This window comes from Geospiza fortis, unplaced genomic scaffold (assembly GCF_000277835.1).
Source record: "Geospiza fortis unplaced genomic scaffold, GeoFor_1.0 scaffold650, whole genome shotgun sequence".
Lineage (NCBI taxonomy): Eukaryota > Metazoa > Chordata > Aves > Passeriformes > Thraupidae > Geospiza > Geospiza fortis.
The window spans coordinates 439,584-450,307 of NW_005054598.1; the positions used below are offsets into that span (position 1 = coordinate 439,584).

The 10,724-nt window shown below is 39.5% G+C and overlaps 1 protein-coding gene across 1 annotated transcript; it reads right to left on the reverse strand.

Moving 5' to 3' along the window:
• Window positions 1-1,043: 1,043 nt before the first annotated feature.
• HSP90B1 (heat shock protein 90 beta family member 1) lies at window positions 1,044-10,451 on the reverse strand. The gene is made up of 17 exons (XM_031064505.1): window positions 10,295-10,451; window positions 9,579-9,720; window positions 9,370-9,486; window positions 8,666-8,997; window positions 7,606-7,717; window positions 6,781-6,900; window positions 6,077-6,193; window positions 5,225-5,362; window positions 5,066-5,143; window positions 4,918-4,983; window positions 4,397-4,666; window positions 3,941-4,186; window positions 3,519-3,655; window positions 3,054-3,132; window positions 2,803-2,958; window positions 2,169-2,267; window positions 1,044-1,309 (listed from the first exon to the last, which is right to left on the reverse strand). The coding sequence occupies exons 2-17, from the start codon at window positions 9,618-9,620 to the stop codon at window positions 1,280-1,282; spliced, it is 2,139 nt and encodes a 712-aa protein (XP_030920365.1). The 5' UTR covers window positions 9,621-9,720; window positions 10,295-10,451; the 3' UTR covers window positions 1,044-1,279.
• Window positions 10,452-10,724: the final 273 nt, after the last annotated feature.

The following is a 10,724-nucleotide window of genomic DNA, read 5'->3' on the forward strand; positions in this document are numbered from 1 at the left end:
TCAGACTTCAATCCCACTCTAAAATCCTGACACAACGATCACACTCATACATGGCATATTTTGGGGAATGTAGAAGCCTAGTAAATGGAAAGCAAGTGCTTCAGGTCAGTGTTTAGTGCCCTCACCTAGTAAGAAAGCTTTTTTTGCTTCAGACTGCAGAAGCTTGTAACTTCTAAGAAGTTCTGTTAACAAAACAGAAAAGATTGGTTCTTAAGTAGAATCACTATGCAGAAGCACCACTCCTACATCCTTCTTCCACAGAGGAAGAAAAAAAAATCCCCCAAATCCTCACCATAAACACTTTCTACCAAGTCTGTGAAGATGTTTTCAAATAGAGGCACTAGTGAAAAAATGTAGTGGAAGCTCAACATGTCTAAAACTAACCAGATTTAGCTTCAGTAACATTAAGTAACTACAGTGCTTTGCCATAAGAGACCAAGAACAAGAGTGAAAACATTTAGGAGTAACACCATTAAGAACATGTGAAAAGAACTTCCACCTTTAAAAAAGCTTGTAGAAAACAGAACTGCTGTAGCTACACAAGTCAAAGACAGGCTTTCCAAGTGCCATGCAGGATGGTACCAGCTCATAGGTAGTAAGACAATTCTGGTGGCAGTTGTCCACATAGTAAGTGAAAGGAAATGTTTTTTCCTCCCCTCATCTGTAAAGCTCCTGCTGCCTATCCTATGGAGTCAAGACAGAGTCCAGCACATGCTGTCAGCTTCATTTCCAATGCTATTTTTAAACACCCAATCTCCTCTTTCTCAGGCTTGCAGGAGATACCTAACTCAAGGTCTTATTTCAATTAGCAAGTTCAGTACAACTGTCAGCTACCAGGTATATTTGGCTAAGCAGCACAGCAGGTTTGTAAATGTAAATCCCAGCCACAGGCAGATGCTACAAGTAGGTGTGGCTGTGCCAGCATGGGAAGGCCCAAGGATTGCCAACAAACAGCACAGAGGACCTGAACACCCAGGACCATACCTTCATTTCTTTCTGCCAGCCCACAAGATGAGCTTGCTATGTATGAATTTTAGAGTTGGTGGTGTTTGGGAACATTTTATTTTGTACATGACAAGATTTTACACCACGTCAGTTAAATAATACAAATTTACATTCATGAGGAATGTTTTTAGAAAAGTGAACTTAAAAAAAAAAGACCTCCTTTACCCTTAAAACCCCATACCACCCCTCAACATTTTACAGTGGAAAAAACCAAAACAATCTAATTCACATTGCCTCCTAACCCCCCCAATGCAGGACAGTAGTTGAGTGCAATTTACAATTCATCTTTCACATCTGTGGATTCCTGTGAAGACAAAAAAGAGAATCAGAATATTACTTTTGGAAAGTGGAAAAAGGTTACAAGAACTGCCCCAGAAGAACAGAAATTTGTATTACTGTCACTGCACATTATATTATCCTGCTATGCAAACATAACAGCAGTGGCATCAAAATTAAGTAAGTATAGTACAATAAATACTGTTTCTCAAATTTATTCTTACCTAATCTGACATTTTACAGTAGGAAATTACATTGCTGTAAGCTATACATTTGCACTATTCACAGGATATCATCTTGCAGGTCTCTTCCAAAAGCAACCCAAGAAAGCAGGCCCAGTTGGGACCTCATAGCAGCTTTACAAGTTAGTACTATCAAGAAGCTATGGTATTAGAAGAGTTTAGCATATCATCAAGACATAATTAAAACTGCAGCCATGAGCTAAGTGAAGGCTGACTTCACATGACAGGTGAACTGTTGAGAAGCAATGGTGTTGTCCGGAATGTTGTTCCAAGCCTGTATTATAAGCATTTAAAATTACACAATTACAAACAATTGTTCATGTTTTTGCCCACAAGCTGTGGAAATACCATGGATAATTATCTTTACTAGAGGATTTGCTGCCCTTCTCTTGCCACAGGGCACTGTTACAATCTCTAAAGCTTAACTCAGCTCCAGCTTTGAACATACCTCAGTGTCATCTTTTCAAAATACAGTTTAATAATAAATTTGTTCTGCAGTTTTTTTCCCCCTCCAAGAAAAGCCTGGAACACCTGACACTAAAATCTAGTGTCATGAAAGGCAAAGTGAACTTTATTGCCAGGTAGCACCCACAGATGAAGGTGCACATAAATACTGGCAAGAAAGCATCAAACCTGAGACCCTACCTTCTGTGTATCATTGTCCTCAGCATCAGCATCCAGTTCCTCTTCATCCTGCTCTGCCTCCTCAGCTGCATCTTCAGGCTCTTCAGGTTCCTCATCCACCTGTACACAAAGGTCACAAGCAATATGCTTTACTTGCTTAGGTTGTTTAACTAGTTGTGCACTAGCTAAATACAGGCTATGGAAGTATTCACTATTATTTCCTAACATTTGCCACCAGAAAGAAAAAGTAAAATCTGTTTAGCACTGCTCCACTCCAGCACAACAGCCAGCAGAAGTTCTTGCACAGCGTTATGAGAACTTGTATTACTTGTATCCACTTAGGAATTTCTCCATTAGAGAGACAGGAGCCAAAGGCCTGTGTGCCTAGTTTACTCCTGTAGAGCCAGCACATAACTAAGGACAGGAATATGCTTAAGAAGCATAATGAAACAGCAGAATCTCAAGCAGCTACAAAGAAGAGCGAGGAAAGGAGAACATGAGCTTTAAGTAGAGATTCATGGCTGGACTTTTGGTGGCCCACTTAACTACAGGAAGCTGGATACATTTCATTTTATGCAAGTGAATGAAGCAGCTGCACTTTTTAAGATGGAGCAACAGTAGGTCAATTATCAGTCCAAGTGGAAGACAAACTAACCTTTGCATCCAGGTCAATGTTTAAACTCAAACGAAGCATCCTTTCTATTCTGTCCCCATATTCCTTAGTGTCTGGCAACATATATCCTGATCTCAGAGTTGCAGTTTCAAACAATACCACTGCAAGATCTGAAAGAGTTTTGTCATCTTCATTTTCCTAACATGGAAGAACACCAGAAAATCAAGAGAGAGCTGTTAAAGCAAGTTGTATGCAGCCAAGTCAGCCAATGTTTCACTACTGTATTTATTTACCTTGACCCTCCTCAGCATGTCCTTGATCAGTGGATGCCTGGGGTTAATTTCAAATGTCTTCTTTTGGCTAGCGTAATAACTGAGAAGAGAAATTACAGCACTAAGTACTAAATTTCAAAGTACAGGACCCAATGATATCTTTAAATCTACATACACTGGTTACAGTCACAGTAACAAGTGAAATCCCCCCCTCCTTTAATACTGGTGCAACTATAAAAAGTGTTCAAGTTACTAAGTTCATCTTCTTTTGCCAACAAATGGCAGATACCAAATGCCACCAATGAGCCTTACTCACCAGGCAGTTTTACATACTGGGCTTGAAAATAACAATTTAAGGCTATAATGGAGAATAACTTGGTTGTAAAATGACCTTAAAAACACCCAGGATCCTTTGAACTGGGCAGAAGCTTGTTACTGGGCACACCAAGCAATTTCATGTCTGCTGCTACAGCACTGGAAGCTTACTTTGTAGATATATCCTTCCCAGTCTGGTAAGCTTGAGCCTTCATGATTCTCTCCATGTTACCAGACCATCCATACTGACTAGCCACAAGAGCACATGGAGATTGGGTTAAACGTTGAGATAGCACAGCTTTCTCAATCTGTAAAGAAAAAACCCCAAAACACCCTAATGTTAGTTCTCAGAGCTAATAACTTATACTTATTAAAGTAAGCAACTCGCACTTCCCTGTCAATTCAAGAATCTCTGAAAAATGTCTAAGGTGACATTCTAACTCATTATCTTCCTGAATAAAGATGTTATCCGTAAAGATTCACCCATGAAGACAGAGAAACTACTGTCAAGTCTGTCCTCAAATAATCTGCAAGGTATGTTGTAACACGTACAACAAAGAAAAACAATCACTACATATAACACAGTATTTTACCTTGTCTTTGAGAGCTTTGTCTTTCATCCAGTTTAAGAGGGGCTCAAATTCCTTTTCCAAGGCTTCCCGACTCTCTTTAGACTTTTCACTTTCTTCAAACTTAACTCCCTCTTTTGCTACATTCTGAAACCTCTTGCCATCGAACTCTGGCAAAGCCTGAATACAGTATTCATCTACAGGTTCAGTCAGATAGATCACTTCATAGCCCTTTTTCAGCAGACGCTCGACAAATGGTGAGGACTCAGCCTAGGATAAAAACATTTAAGACATCAGTTTAATTGCATTTGTAATAGCAGCTACGAAAACCTGTACAACTATCTGGCAAATACTGCAGTAGTAACATAAACGTGGAGTCTCCACATTTACAGTAAATACACAATTCACAACACCTATGGTACTGAAATGACAAGCTATAATATACTGTACTCCTTCCCTCTTTCTTTCACTCTTACACACCTCCTTTCTGCTGGCACCAGCCATGAAATAGATTTTGTCTTGCTTCTCTTTCATTCTTTCCACATACTGATCGAGGCTTGTGAGGTTACTTTCATGATGAGACGACTGGAAGCGCAGAAGTTTAGCAAGCCGGGTACGATTGGAGTGATCCTCAATAACACCAAGCTTCACATTAGTGCCAAACTCTTTCCAGAATGTGTCGTTGTATTTTTCCTCTGCAATCTTCTTGATCATATCAAGAGTTTTGCGAACAAGTTTCTTTCTGATCACCTAAAAAAAAAGCAGTAATACTGAGTTACAACAATAAGTATTTTGGATAGCCCTCAATGCAACCTTACTTCAATACAAATTCCACTTTGTATCCCTGATCTGAAGTAGACAAGTAATCTGTAAACAGCAATAACTGAGTTTCCTTCACATTAATTTAAGAGCCATGCCACAAAATTCATCAAGCTATTAAGTCTCCTAAACCTTGCTGCTGTTGTGCTTACAATGAAGGAATTTAAAACCAATTAGCTTACCTTTAACAATTTATGCTGCTGAAGTGTTTCACGGGATACATTCAAAGGAAGATCATCAGAATCCACCTAATTAAGAAACAAAATTTTCAGTATATCTGGCAGTATCTGAAGCTAAAAAATAAATTAAAGTAATATTTATAATACTTACAACACCCTTAACAAAGTTAAGATACTTGGGCATCATGTCATGGAAGTCATCAGTGATGAACACTCTTCGAACATACAGCTAAATTACAAGAGCACCCAAGTTACTTTAGGGGTTTTTTCCTTTTCCACAAAACCATACCCACACACTTTTCTGTCCTACCTTAATGAAATCGCTTTTTTTGGATCCATATTCATCAAACAGTCCACGTGGAGCAGAGTTAGGAACAAACAAGATGGATTTGAAAGTTACTTCCCCTTCAGCAGTGAAGTGGATGTATGCCATCGGGTCATCATGTTCCTGTGAAGAGAGAACATTTTCAATTAACATGGGGAAAATACCAGTGTGTTAATAGGTTTCCAATAGTAAGAAAGAGTTTGGTAAAAAAGTGCAATTATTTTACAGCTAATCCATGTAGCCATGCTTTGCTAGAGTCTATCATGGAGACAGAAGTTTAAGTTACAAGAGCAGAATTACTCATGTAAAAATAACTTTCCTAAGGAACCCTCCTGGAGACCTCCCAAGTTTTGCGAGATTTTAATAAGCTAGTCACTAAAGCGTTACCAACAGGACAATAACCAGTAGTGTTATCATCACACCACAGTTAAGATACTCTCGAGTTACACATTACACTGTATGATACAAAGACAACACTTCTAAGAAACTGTCTCCTTCTTTCTTCCACCACATGCAACAAACACCACAACTCTCAGACTAAATACAAATTTCCCTGTAACGTTTAAACACATCAGTAAGCTCCCCATGAGCTGCAACATAATACTTTCCAAATCTTGACTAATCAATACTTGGATGGCAGTATCTTCTCTCTGGAAAAAAGATTAATTCCTGACTGAGATGTTATACCTTCCAAGCTCTCTGCAGTTCCATCTACTGATGACAACTAATTAATTCTTCTGAAATAACCCATTCTATAAGCACTTTGTTTTATTTACATAGCAAGAGATACTATAGCAAGCCTCTTGCTTTGGAATTATCTTGAGGCCCAGAGCTTACCTTGGAAAAGGTTTTGTAAAAAGCTTTGTATTCATCTTCTTCAACTTCTTTAGATGGTCTCTGCCAGATTGGTTTTATGTCATTCATGAGCTCCCAATCCCAGACAGTCTTTTCAACCTAGGTAAATAAACACAATAGTATTAAAAAGACTCATTCTTTACTTCAGGTTAGGCCAATTAAAGGCACTCCACTGAAGCAAAACATAAAATAGCATGTAAAAATCCCAAACATGCTCTCATTTACAAAATTACGCAATGACCTGGACATTCTCATTTTAAGCATACACACTAGTGCAATACATGGGAACAGAATTTTAGTCTACAATGTAGTGCGTTCCATGTTCATTTAACACATTCACTAAGCACCAGCACTTCTGTTCTAATGTCACTCTGAAAAAATCTTCCCAGCAGAGTATGTTAAATTTAAACTCATCAACAGCATCGGGTTACAGAATTCCACTACCATTTCCAGTGGTTCATGCAAGTACTTATAATTAGCTGCAACCACAGCTTCACAAGGCTACTGCCAATCATCTGCCTGACTTCTACCTAGGCTGTTTCATTTAAAACCTTCTCTCCTACCATCTCACTTTAAAAAGATTTGCTCCTTGAAAGCACACACTACTGAAATGCACTTCTGCAAGACTACCTAGGAAAAGTGCTATCTGACATGAGTTACAAGACACCAAGGCTAACAAAGCTCACCTTCTTAGTTTTTGGTTTCTTCTCTTCCTCCTCTTCTTCAACTGCTGCTTCATCATCTGTTTCTTCTTCTTCTTTCTCCTTTACTTCCTCCTCTTCAATGGGTTCTTCAACAGTCTCTGTCTAAAGGGACAACCACAGGTGGAGATTTGAAGACCTTGACTTCCAACCAGGTATGTTGTAGTATTCTCTCAAACAGTTTAATCTTTCGCAGCACTAGCCTGATTTCTGCTATTTGTCTGTAGCAAACTTTTCTACAGCTAGTATTTCTCAGTTACTTTTTCATTAACACATACTTTCCTTCAATACACTGGGAGATCACCACACTCAAATTTAAGTTTCTCAATGCTTTACACATAATGCTTATCAGAGACTTGGTGGATTTTAAGTTGGTGCTGCACTAAGAAAACATCACAACAGGCTTAAAATGCAAGACACTGCCCTGTTTCTTACAGAAGGGTATCTAGCTATGGCTCTGCTTGAAAACTTAACAGAGCTTCCATCTACCAAAGCCAATGGAACAAAGATCCTTATTATTAATTAGCAGTGTTTTTTCTTTGGTAAAGTTCTTTGAGTCAGAATAAAACCAAGTTCCTTTCAAGTTTGTGATTTTAGCAACAGACCAGCATTTGAAAAAAGAAAAGAAAACAAAACAAAACAAAAGAAAACCCCCTAGTAAAACAGTAGCCAAAAGAGTCAGGAACAGAAGAGTTTTAGAAACTGGACAAGAAGCAGCTCTATGGCAGGCCCTCAGCCTTCATGAAAGATCTGGCCATGAAGATCTTAACCAAACCTTGTACTGAACAATGCTCAGTTAAATACACTTACCTTGCTGCTCCACACATATATGGGGAAGTTTATGAACTGGGAGTATTTCTTCACTAGATTTTTAACAGTGTCCAGCTCAAGGTAATCAGATGCTTCCTCCTTCAAGACAAGGCTTAAGAAAAAAAAAAAACCAAACAAAACCAAACCTTTTTAAGTGCTGGACAAGTATTTGACAGTTTTATAGCAGAATATACATTTCTTATGCCTCTGAGATTGATCAACTGAGCCAGAGCATGGTGCTAATAACCAAGAGTGAGGGTTGATCCACATATGGGATCATTCATTTAAGAGTTGGACTTGATGATCCTTGTGGGTCTCAGCTCAGAACAATCTGTGATCTTTGCTGCAGCTGTAGCAATTCAGATTTATTCAAGTGAGCTTTTTTATTAGTTCAGCTCCAAGTAGCTCTTAAACACAATTCTTACTCAACCAGCAATTGCTTTCACTGACTGAGGCAGAACACAATATTCAAAAGTTTAAATGAAAACATCAAATCATATTGGTACTTATCAGGATCTTGATGCACCCTCATGGGCTTTACTTCAAACTAGAGCATCAAGATCAACTTTTTTACACTGAGTGCCTCCTCCAGAAAGACATCCTCTAAATCCAGACCAAATAAATTTACCTACTCATGAAAGCAATGAGAATAGGACTAGCAAACTACCTCCAGTTTGAACTTTGCATCAGACCAGCCTCACTGATATATAAACAGCAGCCAGATTCCAAGCAAAGCTCTACAGCCCCTGTATAGGTTTTGCCAGGCCAGAATTGTGCTGAGTGACTGAATGAGCCTGAAGGGAGCTTAACTGTCTGGAATTACTTGCTGACACTTGTAAAGACATTCATAGTTTTGTTAGCTCATCTAACAGAGCATAAACTACGTTACTACGTTTATTTTTGGATGCAGTTTGTATTTTGCATATTTCTATTAAACTGAATAAAGCTGTATTACAAGAAGTAAATCAGTCACAAAGCTAAAGTCACTCACATATTCCAATAAGCAAAGTGTACCCACACAACCTTTTTTATTTTAAGACTAAAGAAACTTAATACTTACGTTATGGTTGTGCCACGTCCTAAGGTGTTCCCTCTTGGGTCATTGATCACAGAGAATTCATTTGAATCTGACTCCCAAATATGCTGAGTATCATTGTTGTGTTTTGATGTGACAATAACTCTGTCTGCTACTAAGAAAGCAGAATAAAAGCCAACACCAAACTGGCCAATTAACTCAGATGTTGACTGGCTATCATCCTGCATTTCAGTCATCTTGTTTAAGAATTCACTCGTACCAGACTTTGCAATGGTACCCAGGTTTTTAACTAACTCCTCTTTTGTCATGCCAATACCCGTGTCTGTAACATGAAGCATGTTCTTCTCTTTATCACACTGAAAAAAATAAAGACAAAAATGCAGTTTGACTTCACTGTGATTCTTAATACATGCCAAGGAAAAGTGGTACATAGTAGCTATTCAAACGTGCCAAGCTACAATAAATTGAATCTGCAGTAACTATAGAAATGAGGAAGACCTTCCTTCAAAGCAGTCCAACACTTCAGCTGCTCTTTATAAAACCAGAAAAATATCTTTATCATTATAAGAGGAGTAGTCTTTGGTAGAGTTAATTGCAAGGGTCCTCATGTGGTCCTAGTTTGTATTTGCATCAGTATTAAGCCAAAAAAAGAAATTTAACGACGGAGTGTATTTTTACATTCCTCCACCACTTCTTTAAAACGTATGTTTGTATCTAATCATTCTTACCTTGATTTTGACCGTAAGTTCCTCATTGCCAGCAAGAGCATTTTCATCAGTTAACGATATCAACCGTATCTTATCTAAAGCATCTGACGCATTTGAAATAAGTTCCCGCAGGAAAATCTGAAATAGGAACCAGTAGTCAGGAATGGCAGGAAAGAAACAGACACACACCTCCCAAAATTGTAACATGATATGAAGATGACGGCACTAACCTCCTTATTTTTATATAAAGAATTGATAATTAGCTTCATCATTCTGTTCACTTCTGCTTGAAATGCAAACTTCTCAGATTTTTCTCTGATTTCTTTGATCTGGGATGCATTTAGGCCGTCTAGCTGGATAGCTTCTTCCTCTCTGTTAGGACAGTGAAAAACCTATCAAGGAGTCTCGTCCACAAACAGCAAGACTAATTTAATCACAAAGCAGCAGCAATAACACTTAATCACTGATGCAGTACATGATCACATGAGTCAAGTGCAAGAGCAGCAATCCTCAACTAGATTACCATAATCCAAAAATTTGACTGAAAATTCATGCTTGCAAGTAAGACTTTTTTAATAAAAAATTCAGGGAATAATACTGGTAGTCTTAAAGCTACTGCAATCCTCAGCATGTGGTGCACCTCACAGGGGTGAGGCATTTCATGGGCACAGAGCTATTTCATCCACAGGCACTAAACTGACATGATTATGGTGTGCACGAGTAAACCCAAATTAACAGTTATTGATACTCGATAAAAACAAGTTGAACTTTTCTGAATCCAAGTTCTCAAGCTCATTTTTGTTTAGAAGGAAACAGTCTTGACAAGAACGTTTTATTTCCCCCAGCTGACTGGATCTCTCTTTTGAACAGCGTTCACCCCTTACTTCTGAGGCATTACTGGTGCTCAAACTGACCCTTTCAAAATCAGAGCTCCCCGGGTACCAACCTCTGAACAACTTCATCATCCGTTCGAGACCCTTCTCTGCTTTTGCCCAAGTCATCTTCCACAGTCCCATCCACATCCACCTCATCGGCTCTGACCGACACTGGGAAAACAAAGAAACCAGCGTTCGGAGCCCGATCCCCACACTACGCACTGCCCAACTTCTTCGCTTACCCCTCTCCACGCCTTCAGGCTCAGCGCTGCCCCTCGAATCCCCCTCCCTAGGAGAGTTCAGCCCAACCGGAGACACGGGAGATGGGTAGGGGGAAGCCCCCTCCTACCCTCCGCCCCCGCCCGTGATAGCGCATGAGCGGCTCAGCCCCCTCCCCCCGCCGCCCCATCCCCGGAGAGGGCCAGGCCCGGGCAGGGCATGCGAGGGCTCGAGCATCGCTTCCCCTCCCAGCGGGGCAGACTCAGGGGTCCCGCCGGAGAC

Bases quoted from the DNA above. Each gene is read 5' to 3' on its own strand.
- HSP90B1 (XM_031064505.1), bottom strand. From the start codon at position 9,620: ATGATGAAGCTAATTATCAATTCTTTATATAAAAATAAGGAG. The intron at 5,363-6,076 runs GTAAGCTCTGGG...CTCTCTTCACAG, and splicing joins TTTACAAAACCTTTTCCAAG to GAACATGATGACCCGATGGC. The intron at 5,144-5,224 runs GTAGGACAGAAA...CTTGTAATTTAG, and splicing joins AAAAAAGCGATTTCATTAAG to CTGTATGTTCGAAGAGTGTT.